This window comes from Psammomys obesus, unplaced genomic scaffold (assembly GCF_907164565.1).
Source record: "Psammomys obesus unplaced genomic scaffold, mPsaObe1.curated_primary_1811, whole genome shotgun sequence".
NCBI lineage: Eukaryota > Metazoa > Chordata > Mammalia > Rodentia > Muridae > Psammomys > Psammomys obesus.
The window spans coordinates 5385850-5413711 of NW_026586550.1; the positions used below are offsets into that span (position 1 = coordinate 5385850).

The following is a 27862-nucleotide window of genomic DNA, read 5'->3' on the forward strand; positions in this document are numbered from 1 at the left end:
TAGTACGACCTAATGATTGTTTGGATTTCCTTGGTGTCTGTAGTTATGTCCCCCTTTTCATTTCTGATTTTGCTGATTTGGATAGTTTCTCTCTGCCTTTTAGTTAGTTTGGCTAAAGGTTTGTCTATCTTGTTGATTTTCTCAAAGAACCAGCTCTTGGTTTCATTGATTCTTTAAATAGTTTCATTTGTTTCTAATTGATTGATTTCAACCCTGAGTCTGATTATTTCCAGTCTTCTCCTCCTCTTGGGTGCATTTGCTTCTTTTTTTTCTAGGGCTTTCAGTTGGGCCATTAAGTTGCTTGTATGAGGTGTCACAAATTTCTTCTTGAAGGTACTTAGTGCTATGAATTCTCCTCTGAGTACTGCTTTCATTGTGTCCCATAAATTAAGGTATGTTGTACCTTCATTTTCATTGAATTCTAGGAAGTCTTTAATTTCTTTCTTTATTTCTTCCTTAACCCAGCTGTCATTGAGCAGCAAGTTGTTCAGTTTCCATGTGTTTGTAGGCTTTTTCTAATTCCATTGTTGTTGAGGTCCAGCTTTATTCCATGGTGGTCAGATAGACTACAGGGGATTATTTAAATCTTCTTGTATCTGCTGAGGCTTGCTTTGTGACCAACTATATGGTCTATTTTGGAGAAGGTTCCATGAGGTGCTGAATATACTCTTTTGATTTTGGGTGGAAAATTCTGTTGACATCTATTAGGTCCATTTGATTTAGGACCTCTGTAAGTGCCTTTATTTCCTTATTAGGTTTCTGTCTAGATGATCTGTTTCTTGGTGAAAGTGGGGTGTTGAAGTCTCCCACTATTAAGGTGGTGGGATCCATGTGTGATTTAAGTTTTAATAATGTTTCATATATGAATGTAGCCGCTCTTATATTTGGGGCATAGATGTTCAGAATTGTGATGTCGTCCTGGTGGATTTTTCCTTTGATGAGAATGTAGTGCCCCTCCTCATATTTTTTGATTAATGTTGGTTGAAAGTCTATTTCATTCGATATTAGGATAGCTACCCCAGCTTGTTTTCTGGGTCCGTTTGCTTGAAAGACATTTTTCCAGCCCTTTACTCTGAGGTAGTGTTTATCTTTGTGGCAGAGGTGTGTTTCTTGGATGTAGCAGAATGTTGGATCCTGTTTCCTCACCCATTCTGTTAGTCTGTGTCTTTTTATTGCAAAGTTGAGTCCATTGATTTTGGTAGATAATAGTGACCAATGAACGTTAGTTCCTTTTATATTGTTGTCGGTGTTCTTACTGTGTTTCATTGCTTGTTTCCTTTTACTTTTTGTTGCGAAATTATCTGCATGCTATGTTTTTTTTGGGTGAAGTTGTTTTCATTGGATTGGAATTTTCCTTCTAGTATCTTCTGTAGGGCTAGTTTGTTGTGTAGATATTGCATAAATTAAGTTTTGTCATGGAATATTTTGTGTTCTCCATCTATGTTGATTGAAAGCTTTGCAGGGTATAGTAGTCTGGGCTGGCATCTGTGGTCTCTTAGAGTCTGCATGACACCTGCCCAGGCTCTTCTGGCTTTCATAGTTTCTGATGAGAGTCCAGTGTGATTTTGGATAGGTCTACGTTCACATGTTACTTCGCCTTTTTTCCTTGGGGCTCTTAATATCTTTTCTTTGTTCTGTAGATTTAGTGTTTTGACTATGATGTGACGTGATGAGTTTCTTTTCTGGTCTAGTCTATTTTGTGTTCTGTAGGCCTCTTATATATTCATGGATATCTCTTTCTTTAAGTTGGGAAATTTTTCTTCTATGATTTTCTTGAAAATATTTTCTGGAGCTTGGAGCCTGGAATCTTCTTTTTCCTCTATTCCTATTATTCTTAGATTTCATCTTTTCATGGTGTCCTTGATTTCTTGGATATTTTGTATTTGGGACTTTTCTGATTTTACTTTTTCTTGGAGAGAAGTATCAATTTTTGTGAGTATATCTTCAGCTCCAGAGATTGTCTTTTCCAACTCTTGTATTCTGTTGGTGTTGCTTACCTTTTTGGTTCTTGATTTTTTCTCCAAGTTCTCCAGCTCCACGGTTGTCTCAGTTTGTGTTTACTTTATTAATTCTAATTTTGTTTTCATGCCTTGCACCATTTCCTTCATTTGTTTGAATGTGGATTCCTGTTTCTCTATGATGGTCTTTCTTTTTTTTCTTCACTTCCTTTCTATATGCCACTAATTGTATCTCTACTTGTGCCTATTTTTGTTTGGCTATGTTTTCCTGTGGTTCTTTAAGAATTTTGTCTATTTCCTCTTTTTGACCTCCAAGTGATTGGCCAAATCTTTGATAGATTTGTTCATATCCTCTTTAACTGTCTGAATTTGCATGGCTATTACTCTGAGAGAATTGTTTGTTTCCTCTTTATGAGCCTCAAATAATTGAGTAAGCATAGCTTTAAAGTCATTTTCCTGTGCTTCTGATGAATTGGACTATCCATCAATTTTGGGGGTTGCTGGTGAAGTCATGATGTCCTGATTTATGATTGATGTGTTCTTTCACCTACCCCTGGCCGTTGGGTTATCTGAAACCTTCCTTGTTTGTTTCTGGATTCTGCAGTTCAGACTGGTACTGTCTCTCTCTGGTGTCTGGAGAATTCTTTAGGCAGCTGAGAGAAGTCCCATGGCCTCAGAGTGTGCGTTGGTGCTTTAGCTGTACCGTGGGAGGATAGTATGCGGGCATAAAAGGGCAAATGCAGGTGTGCGCTGGGCACGCGTGTTTGTGTGTGTGTGTATGTGTGTGGAAGTGTGCGTGGAAGTGTGTTTCGAGGGACACAGTGATAGAGAATGTTGCACCCTTGAGTGTGTGGGAGGGGCTCTGTCTTGTAGGCTTCCAGGGGATTATTTGTATATAGCAGGTGCTGCTGATGGTTGCAGTGCAATTCCCGGCATTAACTGCCTTAACTCCTCAGTTGGACCCTCAGAGCAGGGGCTTCAATGTCCCAAGTGACCTCCTTTTTCCCACAGTGGGTTTGTGGGTGTGAGGGTTCCGATGTCTGGCTTCTATTTTAGAAGGACCCTGGATCTGGGGTTCTGCAGACATTCAAGGGCGCACTCACTCTCAAGCCTGTCACATTGGCAGGGATCGGGGTATCTGGGCTCTCTGCTGTCTGGTTTGGCCCTCTTTTGTCTGCAGGAGGACTGACACGCTCCACCAGCTCAGTGCTGTCTCAGCTGCCAGATTAGGAAGTCCAGATGCAGCTGGAGACTTGGATGCCTGTCCAGAAGCCTTCTGGGAAGTCTTGGGGGTCCTCCACTGTGCTCTCCAAGCTTGGGAGGCCCAGCGCCTCGTGTGCTTAGCTTGTATGGAGTTTTTGCTTGTCTTTGGTGGGGTATATAGCATATTATCTGTCACTGAGGGTTTGGGTTTGCCATACAGTCAGTGGTGAGAGACCCTGTGGAGCCAGTATGGCAGCTAGCAGACCTGGGACCCTGGGAGGATGGTGCTGTGGGTCAGGGACTTCAAGACTGGTACAGCTGGCAGTTGCAGCTAAGGGGCTAAGAGCTCAGCCTCAGCCGCTGCAGACCCCAGGCAGTTAGATCTGAGCTGAGAATCTTGGTGAGTTGGTTGTGTGGAGGAGGAGGGAGGTCCGAGAAAGGGGAGTGCTGGGAGATCACAGAATCATTTCTCTCCTTCCCCAAACAAGTCCCTGGGTGATGCTAGACCAAAGTTTTCACCATGTGCAATGTTCCCTGTCATTTAGAAAGACTCACTGTCGTTTTCCTGGCTTCAGACGTTTTTCCCCTCACCAACTCCGGTGTTCAGCTCTTCCACAGCTCAAAAACTGTGAGTGCTGGTCACCATCTTGGCTCTCCCCCCCTTCTATATTTTAATTTTACCGCCATCTAGTTTTTTTTTTTTTTATTATTTCTAATGCAGCATTTATTCCAGCCAATTCTTGTTTGCAGCTTTAAAAGGTAATTTACAAATCCATATTTTTTCTCTATTCATAGTTCATGAAGTAATTATAATTCAGTTGTGACAAAGCATTGCCCCTCTGCATTCATTTATCTATCTATCTATCTATCTATCTATCTATCTATCTATCTATCTATCTATCTATCTATTCATTTGTTCATTCACTCACCCTCATGTAACTGCCTTCATCATTGTTTTTAATACTTTCTTATGTCCCCGAAGTGCAAGGTACTTGGAATCCACCTTCTATTGACCTTGCCCATATCTGATAATTAGTGGTCTCTCTAAGGAACTCTGGTTTCTTTTCTTGGAAAATAGTATTTCAAAATTGAGATCTTGTTCCAGTTGTATACATTTCTGCTAATGTTTCATTCCTATAGCCCCTTTTAGTTGACAAAGATAGAAAACATATCTATAATATATATATGTTTATTTAGATTTACATGTATATGCATGTACACACGCTCATATATAAATACAGGTACACACAAGTACAGATCTATATTCATTTATTTCTGTCTATGGGTGTGTACATTTATGTTAAAACCTTAATTCATTTCCAACTGAAGTAAACTCACTGCAATTCTAGCTCTTCCTAATATCTACAATAATGAGTTACTTATTTTACATTTTAATTATTCAATAATATTTATATAAATTAAGTTTAGAATGCTTATGAAAATCAATTTATGACACAGTAAAAAACAAATTTATTAACTTTAGTGTAAGGATTTTTTTATTGCAAAGTATGTGCCTTAGTGTTTTTATAAATAGAGGAAAATCCCCCTCATTTGGATTTTACCAGTGAAGACTCAGAAAACCAATGCAGGGGTGAAAGTCTATGACCTCCTTCCTACTCAGCCAATGTTCCATAAGGAATAAAGCTCTTCCTCCATACTGTCTTAATTACCCTTCAACCCAATGTTTCTCCAACTCAATGTTTCCCCTTCCTGTTACATCCCTATCTCAACTGGTTGTTTGCTCAGCTTCTTGACCTAGGGTTACCTTTATTTAACCCTGTGTACCGAAAACTCTTGGATTAAAGGTATGTGCTAGGGCTGAGTCATACTACAAGTACTTGTTCACAGTAAACAGAAAGCTCTAGTAGCAAAGGCTGAGCCACAGGTCAATTGGAGACAGATTTTTCCAGCTCACAATCTTGGGATTTAGAATTGTTTCAAATATCATGCAACAACTTAGAATATGTATTACTTTAATTTTTCTTATTTATTTGAATTTTTTTTCATATACTGTGTTTGGATCATGTTCATCCGTCTGCCAGCTAATATCAGATTCTTCCACTTTCGTATCCACTCAATTTCATGTTCATTCTTTTTCTCTCTCTCCAAACATAGCCAAAAAACCAAGTACTACCCACAGAAACAAAAATGAAAATCAAAACAATCATAAGACCAATAAGACCAACAACAACAAAAATGCCCAAGCAAACCAAAACAAGAAGTTCACAAATAAGTCATGGAGTTCATTTTGTGTGGTCTGTCCTGGAGTGTTGATATACCCAGTGACACTCCATTGGAAAACACTTTTGCTAGCGTATCTGTTGCAACTAGCATTTTTATAAGGGGGGGGACCTTGTGTCCACTTGCACCCTCAGTGCTGGGACTGAGCATACAGGGTTGCCTTGAACCTGTGCAGGTCCTGTGCTGCTGCCACAGTCTCTGGGAGTTCACATGTGCATCAGTTCCATTGTGTGTTGAGGCCGTTTTCCGTGAACTGGTTGTCTGTGTTCTACCTCACATAGTCTCTTCTTTGGCAGTCTTTTCTGCAGAGGGTGTTTTATTGTGTGTGGAGGACACAGTTTATGTGGAGTCATCTATCACCTCAGGCTCTTACAGTCTTTTTGCCTCCTATTCTGCATGGATCCCTGAACCTTGGCAGGGGCACAGGGGTTGATGAAATCATTTCATTTAGAACTGAGTGCTTCAAAGTCTCTCATTCTCTGTACATTGTCCAATTGTGGGTCTGTGTCAATTTCCATTGACTGCATCAAGTGTCTCTGATGTTGTTCCAGCAAGGCACTGATATATGGGTGTAGTAGTATGTCATTAGGAGTCTCTTAAACTGCCTGCTATATGGCTTAGAAAATGTATTAGTTACTTTTCTTTTGGTGTGATATTACAGTATAACAAAGGGAACTTGGAGAAGGAAGGGCTTTTGGACTTACAGTGCTGGAGGTACAAGAGTTCTGCCACCATCACAGCAGGGAAGTGTGGCAGCAGGTAGACATGGTGCCCAGAACAGACAGCTTATATGTTGAGCCACAAGCAGGAAACAGACAGCAAACTTGAAATATGACTAATCTTGATGCTGTCAAAGCAGGCTTCCTATGACATGCTTCCTCCATCAGGGTCACACTCCCTAAAACTACTTAATAGTGCCACCACCTGGAGTAAGTGTTCAAGCATCTCAGCCCATGACCCATGAGGACTCTTCTCATTCAAACTCTCACCTGAGTGGTTTGCAAACATCCTAAGAGATACTTTTTATTTCATTTTTAGGTCATGGTTACTTTCATGTACCTTTGTTTATTTTAGGGTCACAGGAACTATATCCTAAAGATTACAATATAGAAAAAATACCTCTTCTCCATCACTATTTCTTCTACTGCTAGTCTGTTCATTTCTCCTTTATCTTTTTTGTATTTGTTTTTCACAGACAAGCAAATAAATGTATCTTTTCTCATGGCCTTTCTTTTACAAAGGGTTGAATCCTCTCTATAGTTTGATGTTTTTACTTCAAGCATTATCTTTTGGAAATTTCTCTAGCAAGGGTGCAAGGAAAATCTGCATATCTGTTTTCATATTGTTGTCAGTGCTTTCTTTGATTCAATAAATTAAAAGGGAATCTCAATAAGGAGTTAAATCTGTGTGTAGGGCATTTCGTTTTAAAGCATTACATATCTTAAATTTTGCTAATCATACTAATTTACTATCATCATTTATAAATTCAGCAGTGTCACATGTTTTTACACTGTGTAGCTTTTCTCTAGAACTCTTTCATCTTTCAAAACTGAAAGTCTGTATCTATTGAGCAGTATCTCTTCCTCCTCTCCTTAACTCTGGCAGCTAGCATTGAGCTTGCTGTTTCTATGAATTTGACTACTCTGTATACTGCATGCCAGTGGAATCATAGTCCTTGTCCTTTGTGATTAGCTAGTTTTGCTCAGCATAATCTGTTAAGGTGCAACCAAATTGTAACTTGTATCAGAATGTTCTTCCTCCTCAAGGCTGAACACTTGCATTCTCAGAGGCTAGGTATGTTTGTCCACTCACCTGTTGATGGACACCTGGACTGCTTCTACCTCATGGCTACGCTAACAGTATTGTGCTGTCAACATTTTCTTTGCCATCCTCCTTTTCGATCTTTTGTCTGCGTATCCAGAAATAGACTTGTTGGATCATATGGTGATTCTATTTTTAAGTTTTTTGAGGAATAGTCAAACTCTTTTTACTATAGTTACACTTTTTTAAAAAAATGTTCTCATCAACAGTGCATATGGGCTATGTTTCTTCACACTTGTCATTTTCTTTTTTTTATAGTAGACATCTTAATTGGTCTGAGGTTATATCTGATTATAGTTTCAATTTGCATTTCCCTAATGATTAATGATGTTGAACATCTTTTTATCTACTTATTGCCTATTTGTTTGTCATCTTTGAAAAATGTTTACTCATGTCCTTTGGCTACTTTGTAATTGGGTTATTTGTTCTCTTATTATCAAATTGTGTTTCTTATTTTAGGTATTAACTTCTTTCGATATATAAATTTCAAGTACTCTCTCATGTTTGAAATATAGATTGCCTTTTTATTATGTTGGTTGTGTCTATTGTGGACCTTTGTTCAAATTTTGATGAAGTCCAGTTTGTCTTTCCTTTTTTGCCTGTGCTTTTAGTATCATATGCAGGAAATTCTTGTTAAATACACTGCTGAGGCTTTTGCCCCATTTTCATCTATGAGTTATATAATTTTAGATCTGATGCTTAAGGCTCTGATCTATTTAGAGTAACTGTATGTTGTAACAGGTAAGGGACGTGTCTGTAGTTTAGGAGGTGTGTGAAATCATTTTTTTTTAGCAGAACAGTGCCTTGTTGCCTTCCTATCACCAGTGTGTGTGGGGGGAGCTTGTTTCCCAGCAGCCTTTCTGATATAACATCTGCCACGCTTTCCACTTTTTTAATCTAATAGATGAAAATAGTGCATTGAGCAGCTCCTGCCTCAACTCCTGCGTCAGCCTTCTGAGTACATGGTACCACAGGATTGCACTGATATAATCTGCTAGATTTGCTTTATAATTTGAGACATTTTTACTTTCTCCTAGATATGTTTGAGAGCTGATTATTTTGGTAAGATTTTCCCAGATACCCAATAGGCTTTTTTTTTTTTTAATTAAAAAATTTAAAGTTTCTGGTAAAATCTTGGTTTGTAATTTTATATGTGAGTCTGTTTTATTTTCTTATGCTAATGTTTTTTTTTTCTGTGCCTTGTTTCCTGTTAATCTACTTTCTCTTTTGATCTTTTAAAATCTCTTATTCTTCTATATTTTACCTACATTTTCTGAATTATTTTTATGAAATATCATTTTAATTTTCTCATGGACATTTTAAACTATCTTTTCCTTTTACCTGTTCCTTGACTTTGGTCACTTTTCACATTTTCCTGTATTTCTTCCTCATGTCTATATATATAGATTTTTAATTTTTGCAAAAGGAAGCTTTTCAGATCTTCAAATTTTTATTTGAATATATCATTTGCATCTAAGATGTTACCTTCTTGTTTTCTTGTGTATCATGTTTTTTTTTTTTCCCCTTTCATTTATGTGTGTTGATGTTTGTTGGGTTTTCTGACTGTTATATGGTACACCAGTATAAATTTATTCATTTTTTATCTTTTTTTTTTTTTTTGTATAGGAGTACTTTTAAAGACTTTTCCATTCATTGGCTCTTTCTTCTGTTAGTATAATAAAGTCCAGATATATTTGTGAATTAAAAAAATGTTTTGGTGGTTGGAAAGGGTTATATATTGTCTGAATTTTGGTTTTCTAGTATAAGTGCCCATTTAAAATTTATAATTATTTTCTAACTGTCCAGGAGTTAGGGGGCATTGCTCTCTCCCTCTTTGTCTTATTTCCCTCCCCTAGAAGCTATGCTTTAAAATCTATATCTGTATCTATATCTCCATTTTGGCTTGTACTTGTCTTTAAATTTCTTTGTTATAGTCAATCAGTGTGGATAACTTTTTAGTATTATACGACCACATGTAGATGTTTTATGATGATGACTTTGCAGTGATTTTCTGTCATCCTTGATATCATTAATTCTTTTTGTTTTAGTTATTTACTCTCTAATTTTACTAGCTACAAACCCTGTGCAAGGCTTGTGAGATAGCTTAGGTGAAGGCATATGTGGTGCTGACCTGGCAACCTGAGTGAATTTGTTCCCTGGACCCCACAGAGAAGTGGAAGGAGATAACAGACTCTACAAAGTTGAATTTTGACTACCCGTTCCCATTGAAGGTGTGTGTCCCCAATATCATGAACACTTGTATGAAGCCGGCAGTCACAGACTATGGGAATGCAAAGGCGGGGTTGAGTATGAGATACTGCTTTCTAGGAGTAGGTATGGCTATTATTTGTAATTACAGTTGTTTTGAATTTGGAGCAGTTTCTCTTTTCAAGCTGCCACATTGTTGATTTGGCAGTTCACAAAGCTAGGAGTTTTTTAATGTACACATTTTGAATATTTTTCTTGTTAAATTTTGATGTCATACTATTTTATTTAATATTTAATTTATACATAACTGAGATTGATAGTAAAATGTTTATGGATAAAGAAGTAGAGATAGGCAAGATTAAATGACTTGATTGAGATCATTACCCTGGAAAGTGTAGAGATAATCAAAACTAAAATGGTATGGCTTTAAGCTATTACTCTGTCCATCATGTCATTTTGTCTATCCAAATAATGTAACTGAAAGAGTATTGATAATAGATTGCAACCAATACGTTCTAATGATTATCAGTATGAACCATCTGTTAGTTTATTAATGTATTCTTACCCCTCCCTCTATCCTGTGTGCCAGGTTTATTTTTGCAGCTTCCCTGATTGCCACTCCTGGACCTTCAAAGGTCGTTACTGTCTTTCATTCTTGACCAATAGTAGTTCTTAGGAAAGGACTATGTACCTTTTGGGTCAGCAGATTGAGGCCATTTTCTGTGAACTGATCATCTGTATTCTGTCTACCTTACATAGTTTCTTTTTAGGCAGTCTTTTCTGGAGTGGGGTGTTTATTGTCTATAGGTTTCTTTAAGGTAATTTAATCTGCACCTTAGGGGTTCTTAGCTAACATTTTTGAAGTACTTTAATTAGGAATCTACACTCCAGGGGTCGTTAGTTAACATTTGAAAGACTCTAATCAAGATTCTGTACTCCAGAGGCAACCAGTGCATCAGTTACAGTTCTCCTCCACCAGTGGGTACATTCATTAGAACAAAACATGGAAGAAGTAATTCATACTGGTGAATGGAGTGGTATCTAAGACACATATTTGAGTAAGAATTTCCACAGAGATAAGAATGGAGGATGAGGATTTGGATAGATCCAGTAGCCTTCTAGCAGAAGGTAGGAGCTTGATTTGGTCTTGGGTTTGCAGTACCTGTAGTGAATGGATTTGTCATGCCAGCGGAGCACATTAAGTATCTGTAAACACATATGGGCCAAACCCACCGTTCTTCTGTCTGTCTTTCCATCAGATCACTGGCTTTACACACAGGCTTCATTCACTGCATTTTTTTTCAACAGTGTTATTTTAGATTTTGAGTCAGACGATTTCCTTTCATTTTCTGAAATTATACTTTATGTGTAATTAATTACAAATTGGATATCTTAGGAATATGAATTCAAATGTGGTTTTGAAGCACACAAATTGTATTTTAGTGGGTTTTTTTTTTTTTTTTAGGTTTTACTGTTTTCAAAAATATTGCTAGTTTTGCTAGGTTCCCATCTGTGGTGTAGCATTATAGACAGGTAATTTCTTTGATAGTTTAGTGGTCTAAATGGGCTTGGCAAACTTTTTGAAGGCTTCTTATTTTTCTTTTATTTTTTGAGATCATATTATAATTATCATTTCCTTGTTTTCTTACTCCTCCCAATACTTCTGTGTACCCTTATTTCTCTCTTTCAAATTCATGCCCCTCCTTTTTTAAAATTAATTGTTGTTACAAAGACTCCTTTTTATATTGAATTCTCCTTAATAATGTCAGACAGTTATTACATGGAACTTATATTGTATAAATATAACATGTAATTCAAATGACATGGGTTGAAATTTTTTACTATGTGTTAACTTTGTATGTTTTGCATAGTATCATGAGTGGTATCTGTCAAGAGTTCCTATAGTAAACACTGCCATTATATCATGTTCTAATTAACTTTGTACAAACAGCAGTGCTAAATGATGTGATACGGCATATTCGATAGTGAATGAAAGGGCCTTGCTTTTTCAGTTTTATGATGTGTGTGGTAAGCCATGATACAAATTGCTGAATTTATCTTACGAATATTGAAGACCAACAGCAGCCATAGGTTGATTGTCCAGATTGTTTTCTATACTCATTTGCAGAGCCATGATTATTCACCTTGTTAGCTTGTTATTTTTTTGGGATAGTGTCTTTCTGTATACCCTTGGGTAGTCTCCAACTTGTAATTATTTTTGGTGTGTGCCATCATGCCTGGGACTTACTGTTTTTTTTGTTTTTTTTTTTGTTTTTTTTTTTTAATGTGTGCCGCCTGTAATACAGGTATAACTGGCTCTAAATCATGCGACCAGAGATGCATAGTTAATCTAAATGTGGAATTCTAGAGTTTGGAAAAGTCTTAGATATCTACCCCTTAAATCTTTCACCAATCCAGTTGAGTGAAACCCTCTTCCATGATTCTAGGTTTGCTCTCAGCTGTTGATATCTGTACACATAGGTCTGTATAAACAAAGTGGTATGGGTAATAAATACTGGAACCAGCAGGATTATAGAACCAATAATGTGAAAGTCATTCCCAATTTTTAGTATGTAGAATTATCCAATCAGGTTGTAAGAGTCTTAAAGCTATATTTGATTCATCTTCAGTCGTTAGGATCTTTAGAACAAGATATAATTCAAGGGCAAGAGAGTTGGAGATGAGTATAAAATATTTCTACCTTTAATATGTCTAATGCCTATAATTTGGATAGCCACAAAAGCAAATCAGGTGCTTGGGAGTGATGTGGACTTCAGGAATTTGGAAAGATGCACTGGTCTGTTTTGATTGTTGTGTGAAGCCTTATTGAATTTCAGTTAAATTATTTCTACATTTTTTTTTTCCTGGCAATGCTCTTTGACCTTGTAGATATTTGTGAATATTTCACTAGTCATAGTTAGATTGCCTTTTTACATTGCCTTTTAATTTTCAGCTGACATAGGTGAAATAGTAATATAAACCATTTAATATTGGATCTATTAAGTGTTTATGCTCTAAGATATTTTAGGAGACAACAGAAAGCTTTATTTTTAGTTTTCGATTACTTTATTTTTTATTAATTACAGTTTATTCACTTTGTACCCCAGCTGTAGCCCCCTCCCTCATTTCTTCCCAATCCTACCCTACTTCCCTCATCTCCTCTCCTGCCCCTCCTCAAGAACACTGATGGGGGCGGTCATCCTCCCCTTCCCTCTGACCCTACTCTATCAGGTCTCATCAGGACTGGCTGCATTGTCTTCCTCTATGGCCTGGTAAGGTTGCTCCCCCCTCAGTGGGAGTTGATTAAAGAGCAGGCCACTGGGTTCATGTCAGAGACAGTCCCTGTTCTGCTTACTAGGAAACCTACTTGGAGACTGACCTACCATGGGCTACATCTGAGCAGGGTTCTAGATTATCTCCTTGCATGGTCCTGGGTTGAAGTATCCATCTTAGAAAAGACCCCTGGGCCCAAATATTTTGGTTGAGTTGTTCTCCTTGTGGAGCTCCTGTCCCCTCCAGGTCTTTCTATGTTCCCATTCTTTGATAAGATTCCCTGAACTCTGCCCAAAGTTTGGCTGTGAGTCTTAGCATCTAGAAAGCTTCGTTTTTAAAGAGATGGGCTGTTTGTGGCCATAGCAGTTCATTATTTAAATCTTGGTTATGTGTTGTTTTTTTATGAGACAGCTCATATATTAGTGTGCATATAAATAGTTATATTGCCATGTCATTGCAGGCCATATTGACTTAAACTATGTTTACCTCATCATCACCCACCCTGGGCAGGTAGCTGTTATGTTTATGTGGCATTTTGTATGTATCCTGTTTGTGACTCATAGGTGCACTTTTTACAAAGAGCATTTTGAGCAGGTAAATTTCTATTACTTTTCTTCTTGCCTGAAGCTCTTGTAGTTCAGCTTCATTTCCTATTATTCCTTGCTGAATTGAGATGGCTCCCTGCTGCTGAGTACTTTCGTAGCTTTGCTGTGAAGTTGGATTTGCTAGATAGATTATTTCTGTGGCCTGAGGTAACCTACTTCATGTATAAAACAAAACCAGTAGCTGAAATGTTAAGTTTTTATAACATTACATTTGAAAGTATTGATGATGTTTTATAACTTGTCTTCAGATTTTCATCTTTCAAGGCTAAGCCTTTGGGTTTTACTTGCAGTTTCATTAGTATTAAAAGTATGCTTATTGAGTACTGTGCCATCAAGTACTCTATTGTAAGGAGGTCCTATGAATGTAGTTTCTCTGACTTTCTGGGAGTCTAATAAGACATTTCAGATAAATATGTAGAGGATTTGTCGTAAGAGTGAGCTTGTGTAAGTAATTATATTTTACATGTTAATAAAATACCTTTGGTTCATATTTAGGTGAATATTCTATGTTAAAATATACACATCATTACGCTAGCATTTTAGTCATTTAAAATGTATAGATCAGTAGTGTTAGGTATATTTGTAGTGTGTGCAGACAATATCCTAATCTATCTGCCTAACTGTTTTCATTTTTCTATGACACAAACTCATTATTAAAAAGTAACTAGTCTTTTTCCTTCCTTCTTGTCTCTGACAACTTACCTTCTACTCCGTTTCTAGGATTTTGAACACCCTAAGTATCTCATTATAAATCAAATTATTACGTATTTATCTTTTGTGACAGTCTTATTTTACTTACCATGATGTATTCAAGATTCATCCATATTGTAGTGTGTCAGGTTTTCCTAGTTTTAAAGTGGAGTGACGTGCCACTGTTGATAGAGCTCACTAATCTGTTCATGTGTTGGTGAGCACATGCTGCCATTATAATAATGAATGCTGTGAATAAAGAACCTTTATGGTTATATAGATGTGTAGTTGAGAAGCATGCTCATAATAGATGCTGGTTTAATTTGGAGCTTTGCTGTCTTGTCTTTGTTTGACTTATAGGCATTTGCAGGGTATATAGGTTACATGGATGTTAGAACACAGACTGCAGTCCTCATGATTGATGCGCCACCTCTCCAGCCATAATGTGGCTTTTATAATGTGGTTTTAGTAGGGAAAAGGTTCTCCAATCATGAGCTAACCATTTTCCCAACTGATCTTGGGGGTTAAGAACTGCTTCTGTTTTAGGCTAGTTCCTCCTTTTTGAGACCAGATGGTTTGGGTGTAAATATCTATCGGGGTATTAAATCTTGGCTTACAACTTGTCAGAAGGTTTTAGTTGATTACTATAAAGGCTTTTCAAAGATAATAACACACATATATACACACAGATACAGTCTCTTTTTTTCTCACTCACTTTTCTAAGGCCTCATTATGTATGCTAGGCTGGCTGGAATTTGCTGTTTAGCCAGGCTTAGTTTTGGTGTCCCTTTGTCTCAAGTCCCTGGTTGCTGGGATTACATGGTATGGGTCACCATGCCCACTCACACATGTGTTTAAGAAAAGTGTGAGGCCTTTTTGGTTATTTAGTCCCTCTTCACTATTTTTTTCCATCAAACTCTTCTCATGTGTGTTTTACGTATATTTCTATTAATTTCTTTTTTATTTTTTGTAGTTATGTACCTTTGCCCCTACATATATTTATATAATCTTTTAGTCCTGCTGTTTATTACTTCTAAATAATGAGTAGGAAGTTGAGGCTTCTGTTTGAGCCTGAACACCACATATTGTATTTTAGTACAACATGTATTTAATTTCTCAGCAGACTTGGGTCAAAGTAGTCTGTGTAAAATTGGAGATTTACGTCTCCCTGCATAATTGCTTACTAACCAATTGGTTTGAATTGAGGGCTGCTGCATATTACTATGTAACTTAATAGAAAATTTCTCTGATTACTTTAAGAGAATAATCAAAGCAGTGATCTTTACTAGTCTGCTGTGTTGTTGAATTAATGTAGAAACTGGATCTAATGTATCTGCTGTTCTTTTCTTTTGTAGCGAGGGAGATGAGCCTGCAAGACATAAAGGAGGACTCGGAGTGTGATCCGGAGGAGAACAGCACACTTTTCATGGGAATCCTTATTCAGGGGCTGGCCAGACTAAAGAAGATTCCTGAGACAGTAAAAGCCATTAAAGATCGTTTGGAGCAGGAGCTAAAGCAGATTGTGAAGAGGTCAACTACCCAGGTGGCAGACAGTAGCTATCAGAGAGGAGAGAGCCTCACTGTGGACAACCAGCCAAGGTAGATAAGGGTATAGTCTGGGGTTGCTATCTTTTTATTGTATACTTTCAGGGTGTGGAGTAAATAGTTATCTTCAGTTGAGATTATTTTCTTGAGCTGAGGATACTGTATTCCATACATACTCAAGCCAGACATGATCTGTCTTGTTTTTGATTCATTGGGAAAATTTATGCTATTGTTCATATTCAAAGACAATGAATGAGACCTGTTTTTAATAAAGAGTGTTTATTATCACATATTGTAATAAATCAACATCAAGGAAGAATGAAACAGTTGTAAAACATGTGCTAGTTACCAAGCTGTTTTTGAGATTATTTATGTATATTCCTTCATTTATTTATTTATTTATTTAGTGCTGCTCTGTGAGCTAGTTATTAGTGTCCATATCTTATAATTAGCAGAACTAAGACTCAGAGATAGTAATTAGCCCAAGCTTATGTTTAGTGGCTGAGGCTGACAGGTTTTGAACTTGAATTCAAAGCTACCTTGATTCTGAAGTCTGTAGTCTTTCTTTTGTCTTGTGTTTTCCTTTTCATCTTGTGGTGATATTTTTGAGTAGGAAAATATCAGAAATTTCTGCATTTTCTTAAAACAAGAAATAGGATTTAAATTTTGAAGTTTTTATTTCATAGGAGAAAATGGCAATTATATTCTGACCCTAAGCTGTGGCTGTTATATACTGGGAGAACATGTTTGTACTGTGTGACAGTATTTGAAATTAAGACTTAGTTAAAAAAGTCATATTTGATTATAAAGTGATCTTTTTTTATTCCTCCCTTCTAAATTTCTACCCTTCTCACCTAACACACATACCAGGTATAAAAGGCTTTAATGGCATGGGAGAAAAACATCAGTGAAAATTTCAATTTCATTGGATAACAGAAGGCAAGTAGATGTGGTGCTGTGTAATTATAATCTCAGTGCTCAGAAGTCTCAGGCAGGAGTATCTGGAGGTCATGGCCAGCCTCAGTTACATAGGAGATACTGTCTCAAGGAAAAAAAGTCACATAGGAAAAAAGAAATTTTCTCATTTGTTTGAATAGATGTGTGTGGGAGATGGTAATACATAATGGGTTATGCTTTTCTTAATGTACTGCTATAGAGATTCTACTGTTTTAACATGCACGCATTTTAAGAACAGACATTATGTAAAATTAAGAAGAAAGATTACTAACAAAGCCTAGACTTTTTCAGATTTCAGTATTTTGGAAAAGCTGATGTATTCTATTCATTTTTTTGAAATCATTTTGTATATATAAATAACACTTATACTGACTTAAAAACCTCTAAGCAATAATCCTCTTATGAACTTCATTTAAAAGTTTTGTAATTGATAAAAGACAAACAAAGGGAGCAATCCAAGAAGGCAGCGACCAGTGTGCACCGTATCTGAGGGGAAGAGAATCTGAAACTCCGAAATTGGTGAGTGGAGGGGCAGCTGAAGCCAGAACATCGACATCGAGGTTTTCAGGGCAAGAGGGGACAACCATTAAGCTGAGACCATTTGGACCAAGGGCACCTGGGGACTGAGAGTGGCGAACATTCCATTCGATCCCTCTGTACTTCTCCTTGACAGGCCTCCCTTCTCCCTCCTCTTTGGCTCTTAGCACAGAACTCCCTACTTGGTATCTGAGACAGAGAATACAGGTCTCCCAGTCCCTCAGTGCCTGGCTGCCAGCTGTACGGGCCACCCAGGTCCACCAGGCCAACCAGGGCCGTGGCTCCCTACGGCCTCCCAGAAGGCATCTGGACTCCCAGATTCTGCCACTGTGACTGTATTCCCAGCGGGCAGCTATACCAGCCTCCATGTTCTGCGACTGTAGCACCGCTGAGCTGACAGATCGCCTACACTTGCATTTGCTCCAGTAGGCCCAAATCAGAGAGTAAAGAACAGGGGGAACCCCTGCGCTTTCCAATTAAATCTGCTATAGAGTGAGTGTGCCTTCAAGTATGTATGTGAAGAGCCCCAGATCCAGGGTCCCTCTATGCTGGCAACCAGACATCAGATTCCTCCCACCCACACATCCACTGTGGGCAACATAGGCATTCTTAGGACAGCATTCTCAACATTGAAGCCCCTGTTCTGTGGATCTGCCAGCTGAGTTCAGGCGAACAATTCCTGGAGCCCAGAGAGATCTGAATAACAGAAGGACAGTATGACAGGCCTATAGGCCACTGAGGTACTCGGGGAATCTGAGCATGCTCATTGCGCCCAATAAGCATCCACACTCCCTCCTGCACCTTCATCTCCCTCCCACCCCCTGCCTTCTCACATTCCAAGCATCTACATCCTGTCCTTCAAGGCACACTTCCACGTACACGGTTGCTTGCACACACTTGTGCATCTGTGCCTGTGGCCCTACCTCCATTAAGTAGAGCTGAAACACCAACACACATTCTCAAACCAGCGGACCTCTCCCATCTTCCTGAAGAATACACTAGACACCAGAGAAAGAAGGACCCAGTTTGAAGTACAGACTCCAGGAACAAACAGTGAAGGTTACAGATAAGCAGATGACCAGAGGTCATTTTAAGAAGACACCCAACGGGAGGGATAAGATGGTGGCACCAGGAGAGAGCAACAATCAATAAATGGGAACTCATGAACCTGAAAAGCTTCTGTAAAGCAAAGAGCACCGTCATCAAAACAAAACGAATGCCTACAGATTGGGAAAGAATCTTCACCAACCCTTTATCTGACAGAGGACTCATATCCAGTATATATAAAGAACTAAAGAAGCTGAAAAGCAACAAACCAAGTAATCCAATTAAAAAATGGGGAACAGAGCTAAACAGAGAATTCTCGATAGAGGAATATCGAATGGCAGAGAAACACTTAAAGAAATGCTCACTGTCCTTAGCCTTCAGGGAAATGCAAATCAAAACGACCCTGAGATTTCGCCTTACAGCCATCAGAATGGCCAAGATGAAAAACTCAAGTGACAACACATGCTGGAGAGGTTGTGGAGAAAGGGGAACCCTTCTCCACTGCTGGTGGGAATGTAAACTTGTACAACCACTTTGGAAATCAATCTGGCACTTTCTCAGACAAGAAGGAATAGCGCTTCCTCAAGATCCAGCCATACCACTCCTAGGCATATATCCAAAAGAGGCTCAAGTACACAATAAGGACATTTGCCCATCCGTGTTTGTAGCAGCTTTATTTGTAATAGCCAGAAGCTGCAAACAACCCAGATGCCCCTCAACTGAAGAATGGATGCAGAAACTGTGGTATATCTACAGAATGGAATATTACTCAGCAATGAAATATAAGGAAATCATGAAATTTGCAGGTAAATGGTGGGAAGTGGAAAGGATCATCCCGAGTGAGCTCTCCCAGAAGCAGAAAGACACACACGGTATATACTCACTCATATAGACATATCATATAGGATAAACCTATTAAATTCTGTACATCTAAAGAAATTAATCAAGAGGGAGGACCCTGACTAAAATGCCCAATCCCCATCCAGAAAGGCAAAGAGAATGGACATCAGAAGAAGAAGAAAACAGGAAACAAGTTAGAAACCTGCCACAGAGGACCTCTGAAAGCCTCTACCCTGCAGACTATCAAAGCAGATGCTGAGACTTATGGCCAACTGTTGGGCAGAGTGCATGAAATCTTATGAAAGAAGTAGGAAATAGTAAGATCTGGAGAGGACAGGAACTCCACAAGGAGAGCATCCGAACCAGAAAATTTGAACACAGCTGTCTTTCAAAGTCTCATGTTCTCATGCATGGAGATAACCTAGAACCCCTGCACAGATGTAGCCCATGGCAGTTCAGTGTCCAAGTGGCTTCCATAGTAATGGGAAGAGAGACTGCTTCTGACATGAACTGATGGCCTGCTCTTTGATCACCTCCCCCTGAGGGGGGAGCAGCCTTACCAGGCCACAGAGGAAGACAATGCATCCACTCCTGATGAAATCTGATAAACTAAGATCAGAAGGAAGGAGAGGGGGACCTCCCCTATCAGTGGACTTGGGGAAGGACATGCATGAAGAAGGGGGAGGGAAGGTGGGATTGGGAGAGGAAGAGGGAGGTATTTATGGGGGGATACAAAGGGAATAAAGTATAATTAATAAAAGTTAAAAAAATCCATACCCAACAAAAACCAGGCTTCACTATGGCTTCACCAGCACCCCCCAAAATCAATGGATATTTCAATTCGTCAAATCACAAAACATTCAAGAAATCAAGGATGCCAGGAAAAGATGAAACCTGGGAATAATAAAAATAGATAAAAAAGAAGATTTCAGGCTCCAAGATCCAGAAAATATTTTCAAGAATATTGTAGAAGAAAATTTTCCAAACTTAAAGTGATGTCCATAAACATACAAGAAGCCTATAGAACACTAATTAGACTAGACCGGGAAAGAAATTCCTCATGTCACATTATAGTCAAAACACTAAACCTACAGAACAAATAAAAAATATTAAAAGCAGCAAGGGAAAAAGGCCAAGTAACATGTAAAGGTATACCTATAAGAGTCACAGCAGACTTCTCAACATAAACTATCAAATCCAGAAGGGCCTGGGCAAGTGTCATGCAGATTTTAAGGGACCACAGATGCCAACCCAGACTACTCTCCCCAACAAAGCTTTCAGTCAACAAAGATGGAGAAAACAAAATATTCCATGACAAAACTAAATATAAACAAATGTACACAACACTTGAGCCCTACAAAAGATACTACAAGGAAAAAGGAAAACTCCAATCCAATGAAAACAACTACACTCAAGAAAACATAAGATATAGATAACCTCACAACAAAAAATTAAATGAAAACAAGCAGTGTAACACAGTAAGACCACCAACTCCACAATAAAAGGAACTAACATTCTTTGTTTAATATTATCTATCAACATCAATGGACTCAAGTCTCCAATAAAAAGACACATACTAACAGAATGGTTGCGGAAACAGGAACCAACATTCTGCTGCATAAAAGAAACATACCTCTGCAACAAAGATAAACACTACCTCTGAATAAAGGGCTGAAAAAATGCTTTTCAAACAAATGGACCCAGAAAACAAGCTGGGATAGCTGTCCTAATATCTAATAAAATAGACTTTCAAACAAAATTAATCAAAAAGTTGAGGGGTACTTCATTCTCATCAAAGGAAAAATCCACCATTAGGACATCACAATTATGACCATATAGTTGGTTACAAAGTAAGCTGCAACAGATTCAAGAAGATTGAAACAATCCCCTGTATCCTATCTGACCACCGTGGACTAAAGTTGGACCTCAAGAACAACAGAAATAGCAAAAAGCCTACACACACATGGAAACTGAACAACTCACTCCTCAATGACAGCTGGGATAGGGAACAAATAAAGAAAGAATTTAAGGACTTCCTAGAATTCAATGAAAGTGAAGGCACAACATACCCAACTTATAGTACACAATGAAAGCAGTGCTAAGGGGAAAATTCATAGCACTAAGTGCCTTCAAGAAGAAATTTGAAACATCTCATATAAGCAACTTAATGGCTCACCTGAAAGCCCTTGGAAAAAAGAAGCAGAGGATTAGACAGCTGGAAATAATCAAACTCAGGGCTGAAATCAATAAATTAGAAACAAATAAAACACTTCAAAGAAGTGTTTAATGAATCCAGGAGTTGGTTCTTTGAGAAAATCAAGGAGATAGAGAAACCGTTAGCCAAACTGAAAGGCAGCGAGAAAGTATCCAAATCAGCAAAATCAAAAACAAAAAGGGGGACATAACAACAAACACTGAGGAAATCCAAACAATCATTAGGTCTTACTACAAGAGCCTATAGACCATAAAGTTTGGAAATCTAAATGAGATGGACAATTTTCTTGATAGATTCTGTTTACCAAAATTATATCAAGATCAGATAAATAAATTGAATAGTCCTACATTTTCTAAGGAAATAAAGGCAGTTATCAAAAATCTCCATTCCAAAAAAAGGCCCAGGGCCAGATAGTTTCTGTGCAGAATTCTACCAGACCTTCAAAGAAGAGCTAACTCATATTATCTTTAAACTATTTTACAAAATAGAACCAGTAGGAACATTACCAAGATCATTCTATGAAGCCACAGTCACCTGATATATAAACCACAGAAAGACCCAGCAAAAAAAAAAAAAAAAAAAAGAGAGACAGAGAACTTCAGACCTGTCTCTCTTGTGAACATTGAAGCAAAAATACTCAATAAAATACTTGCAAACCAAATCCAAGAACACATTAAAGATATCATCCACCATGACCAAGTAGGCTTAATCCCAGGCATATAGGGGTGGTTCAGTATACAGAAATCCATCAGTGTAATCCACAATATAAAAAAAACTGAATGACAAAAACTGTCATCTCCTTAGATTCTGAAAAAGTGTTTGACAAAATTCAACACCCATTTGTGTTTGAAGTCTTGGAGAGATCAGGGATAGAAGGCATATAACCTAAACATAATAAAAGCAACAGACAAAAATCCTATAGCCAACATCAAATAAAAAGGAGAGAAACTTAAGTCAATCACAGTGAATCAGGGACAAGGCAAGGTTGCCCACTTTCTCCATATCTCTTTAACTTAGTGCTTGCAGTCTTACCTAGAGCAATAAGACAACTAAAGTAGATCGAGGGAACACGCATTGGAAAGGAAGAAGTCAAAGCATCCCTGTTTGCAGATGATATGATAGTATACATGAGTGACCCCAACAATTCTACCAGACAACTCCTGCAGCTGATAAACACCTTCAACAATGTGGCTTGATACAAAATTAACTACACACACACACACACACACACACACACACACTCACACACTCACACACTCACACAATTAGTAGCCCTCTTTTATACAAAAGACAAAAGTGCTGAGAAAGAAATTAGGGAAACAACACCCTTTACAATAGCCACAAATTACAAAGTACCTTGGTGTGACTCCTACCAAGCAAGTGAAAGACATGTTTGAAAAAAAACTTCAAGTCTCTGAGGAAAGAAATTGAAGAAGATATTAGAAGATGGAAAGATCTCCCATGCTCATGGATTGGTAGGATTAACATGGTGAATATGGCCAACCTACCAAAAGCAAGTTTCGGATTCAATGCAATTCCCATCAAATTACCAACACAATTCTTTAGAGACCTTGAAAGAACAATTCCCAATTTCATATGGAAAAATAAAAAACCCAGAATTGCTAAAACAATCCTGTACAATAAGAGATCGTCTGGAGGTCTCTCCATCCCTATCTCAAGCTGTACTATAGAGCAACAGTAATAAAAACTGCATGGTACTGGCATAGAAACAGTCTGGAGGATCAATGGAATTGAGTAGACAACCCAGAAATTAACTCACATAGACACCTGATTTTTGATAAATAAGCAGAAACAGTACAATGGAAAAAGACAGCATCTTCAACAAATGGTGTTGGTCTGACTGGATGTCTACATGCAGAAAAATGCAAATAGATCCCTATTTATCACCCTGCACAAAACTAAAGTTTAAGTGGATAAAAGACCTTAACATAAAACCAAACACACTAAACCTGTTAGATGCTAAGCCAGAAGGAGGACCCTGTGTAAGATTACCAATCCTTACTCAGAAAGATAAATGGGATGGACATAGGAAGAAGGAGAAAATAGGAAACAGGACAGAAGCCTACTACAGAGGGCCTCTGAAAGACTCTACCCAGCAGTGTATCAAAGCAGATGCTGAGACTCATAACCAAACTTTGGGCAGAGTGCCAGGAATAACATGAATGAAGGGGGAGATAGTAAGACCTGGAGAGGACAGGAACTCCACAAGGAGAGCAACAAAACCAAAATATCTGGGCCCAGAGGTCTTTTCTGAGACTTATACTCCAACCAAGGACCATTTATGGATATAACCTAGATAACCTAGAACCTCTGTGCAGATGTAGTCCATGGCAGCTCACAGGGACTGTCTTTGACATGAACTCAGTGGCTGCCTCTTTGATCACCTCCCCCTTAGGGGGCAGCAGCCTTGCCAGGCCACATAGGATATCATCATGCAGCCAGGATATCATCATGCAGCCAGTACTGATGAGACCTGATAAGCTAGGGTCATATGGAAGGGGATGAGGACCTCCCCTATGAGTGGACTTGGAGAGGAGATGAGAGAGGGAGGGTGTGGTTGGGAGGGAATGAGGGAGGTCACCACAGCTGCAATAAAAAAAAATGAATAAACTAATTAATATAAAATATCAAAATTTAATTAAAATAATCATATTAAAAAGAAATAGTTAAAAAAAGAAGCCTTAAAGTAGTATGTGTCTACATTGTGGAGTGTGTAAAAACATGGTGGAAGAGCATGTGTTTTGTAGGGCTCTGATAGTGTCAGAGCTCCTGCTTTCTTACAGGGTTGCCCGCTTTAGATGAGACTAGTAGTTATGATGGTTAGTAGAAAAATCTCACACATCCATCTGCATGCCAATACACATTTATTATTGATAGCTATGTCAGTGTTCATGCTTTTCATTACTCATGTAATTGGGAGAAGCTAGGGAATAATTCAGAATGGAAGTTTGCTTTTCTTCCTTGCTTGGTGCCTGGATTTCTGCGAAGGCCTTTTGCCTCTTTGCTAATGAATACTTTAAAATTCTGCTTTGCTATTTGCTCTGTTGTTGCAAGTACCTAGACTGAACTTTCATAGGGAAATTACATTACTATAAAATATACGGGAAATAAAGCAAAGGGCACAGATCAATAACTTTCCTGCAGCTCTCATTATAGTTGCCCTAAAAACATTGTGTCTTTCATAGGATTTTGACCTCTTCTGCAGCCTCAGCTGTTTCCAGAATTCAGGACTGCAGATTACACCAGCAGAACTAGAAAGTTTGCTCCTTGCCCTGGGAAATTCTAAGTAGTTTCCTGTGAGGAAGGAGTCAGCTGCAGGGTGTTATGTCTCTCTCTCTCTTTCTCTTTCCCTCCTTCCTCTTCCTCCTCCCCCTTAATTTTTCTTCTCTTCTTTCTATTCCTCCTCCTTTTTTCTTCCCTCTCTTCCCTTTTCCTTCTGTCCTCCCTCCTTCCCTTTCTCCCTTCTTCTTCCCTCCCTCCCTTCCTCCCTCCCTTCCTCCCTCCCTCCCTCCCTCCCTTCTTCCTTTCTTCCTTCCTTTACATTGCTTATTTAGAAGCAAACCAGTGGTTCATATTCTGCTTTTTGTTTATGTTTTTTTCCCCTCTATAATATCCCTTTTTCTGAAATCTAAAATCTACATATTTGTGGGTAGAACCCTTTAATATGAAATAAAATACCACAGAGAAAACAGTTATTTAGGCTAAACCATATTAGATCAAAGACTCAATTATTGGACTGGGATTTCAAACGACTGATAATTCTGAGCTGACCGCTGGTAGCTAGTTTCTGGTAGTTATAAGGTGCCTTAAAATGTCTGAAGAATTAATTCCTTTGAGTTAATCACAGTCATTCAAAAATAATGACCATTTTTGTTTCTAGGGGGTTGGAATGTTAAAAAGGATATTATCAAATTATTCCTTGAGGCATTCATGATGTTTATGTGTCTGAAACTTTAGTGAAATATTAGTGACATCTGTTGGAGGGGGGAAGTAGAACCAGAGCAGCACTATTAGTACCATTATCACTGTTATTTTATACTTCAAGATTGTTATGGCTGGAGATAGAAGAATCTGCTTTCCCTAAGCAAAACTGGAAAATAGGCTAACGTCTCCACCCATTTCCAACATGTACATTCTCTGGTCTAATCCTAATGAAATAACTTATTCTAAAACATTTATATTCAAATGCAACTCTGAGGCAAGACGTCAGTACTCTGAGTTTCACTAGAAGTTCATCTCCATTTTGTTAAATATATTGTAGTTGTGATGCATTGCAGGCCTCTTTCCATTTGTCTTATGCAAAGAGAGTTAATGTTGTGTGATATTTTGTTGGAAATGGAGATTGAATGATGCTGTTGAATTCCATTTTGCTTTAATTTCTGCAAAGCCAGAATACTTCCTTTATCAGCTTGAAAAAAACATTTTTTTGGTGACCTTTTTGTTTCATATTTTTATTTTTCAAACTATCCATTTTCAATTCATTGGAGAAATATTTTATCTTTTCAATTCTGTCATTACCTTCAGTGTTTATAAGCTTTTGCACATTGTTAAAGGTAAATACTCAAAAGCTGTTAAGATTCTGTTACTAACTTGAAAATGTTAACTCAGGATATATGCCTTGCTAATCTCACAAAACCATTGTTTCCCCACAAAGGCAAGGCAGTATCTTCAAGATGACAAGTGTGGATTGCAGCCTCTGTAGTTTAACACCAATTCCTTCAATTTTTGCTGTCTTATTGTTGATTATTTCCAAAATGCTATTCATTGAGATTTACGTATCATTTTTATGTCAAAGAGCCAGAAGAAGTTCTATAATAGTTCATATAAAAACCAAAAACAAGAGGAAACGTTAAAGGAAAAAATGTTCTTAACGCCATTAAATCATGTCAAGATTAAGTAAGTGAGCCATATGAAGGGGTGGTAATTAGAATGTATATGACAGCTACTTCATTCGGTGTGTATGTGAAGGCAAAAGCCCTGATGTACTGGTAAACTGGGTGTAGGAGAGGACAGGAAGAAACCATTTTGCAGTCTTCGTAGACCTTTAATGTAAAGAAAGTGAGAAAAGCAAGGAAAATTACATGTTTTGTACAACGTGTTTTTAAGAGGATGATATGTGGAAGATATGAAAAGGTAATCCACGCCAGTGTTAAAAGTAGTAACAACTTCAGTAGTAAAAGTAGTAGTTAAAAGTTATAAGTTCTATTACTTGGTCCCCTCCATGTTAAAAAATAAATTTGTCATCTCATTTAAATAATAAATTATTTTATTTAGAAGAAATTACTGGTATTGGAATGCTTCTATAGGGTTTGGATAATTCATGGAAATAAATTTTATTATAGAAAGACGTCATAGATCCACAAGGCTTTGTTTTGAAAATATTTTAATGTATGTATCTATCATGTATCTATCCATGTATATTTGGATGGCTATCTATGTATCTATCTATGATCATGTCTAGAAAAAAGAAAGCAGAGTACTAATTTGTCTCATTTAGTCCCATAATTTTTTACCCTAGTAGAGTGCCCACCAGGCTTATAATAGGTGTTGAATACAAGAATGAATTTCACACTGAGTGAGTATCTGCTATAGATTAGATACTAAACTAAAATGCCAAATAAGTGAGACATGGTGCTGTCATCATAGAGTTTAAAGGGGAAGAAAGGAATGCTCAGATTAGTATATTTTGTAAACTATAGTAAAAGGTGTAGGAGACAAGATGAAGATAGCATACAAGCATATGCCTTGGTCCATATCAGGAAATGGCTTCCACCACTGTTATTTTGAAAGTAAAGTAAGGCATGTTTTTTATTTTTACTAGTTATAGTTGTCAAACTCATTTTTTTGATAACACCAACTTGTTTTTCTAGTTGTGCAATTAGCATGACATCAACATCTCAAATGTGAGAAGGAAAAGTACCAGACCCTTGCCTAGTCATTTTCACAGTTTACACTGACCCCAGTGGCTTATTAAGTTTTGATGAGTACTGCCAAGTGTACTTTTCTTAGAGATGCACATTTTCATGTTACGGATAATGTTTCAGAGTTGCCATATTCCCTTGCCAATACATTATATTGTCTGGCACTTTTATATTTGCCAGTCTGAGAGGTAAAAACTGCTATTTCTAGTGTGGTTTGGGTTTGCTTTTTCTTGTTATGAGTGAGGTTCAGTTTTCATTTGTATAACAGTAAGTTGTTGTGATGTCCTGGATTATGTCTGAATGTAATGCTTCAGAATAAACTGGGCTGAAAATAGGTGCAGAAAACAAAGTAGACAAAGGATACTTACTGAAGCAGGGTGCTGGGTTAAGGGTGGCTCATTATCTTGTTACTTCAATTTTTGATGTTTTCCTTGTGCATATTCAGAGGCCACACAGATTATACACAGCTACTAAGTGAGTAGCAGATAGTTTTTAAACAGAGTAGATATTATAGACCAGGGATCTTGCTACTCAGAAATGGCACAGAGATTTAAAACTCTTGAATCATTTCTCAGATGTTCTGTTGAATGTTTTTGGATTGCAGTTGACAATGTATAACTCATACCACGGAAGGAACATCGGATATGTGAGGACTACTTTATGTATACATGGTGTTGAAGGAGGGCCACAGACATCGAATCAGATCATACTTATTGTGCTGGATTGTAGCGTGCTGTTCACTCTTTTTATTTCTGCCTGCTGTGTGTGTATCCTGTAATT

General features: G+C 37.8%; 1 protein-coding gene across 2 annotated transcripts in view; it reads left to right on the forward strand.

Moving 5' to 3' along the window:
- Positions 1-27862, forward strand: part of Exoc4 (exocyst complex component 4) — an 824181-nt gene that overhangs the window by 95722 nt on the left and 700597 nt on the right. For both annotated transcript variants that reach the window (XM_055602012.1, XM_055602013.1), the window contains exon 6: positions 15355-15598. In XM_055602012.1, coding sequence (XP_055457987.1) covers positions 15355-15598 — 244 coding nt within the window. The remainder of the gene's footprint in view (positions 1-15354; positions 15599-27862) is intronic.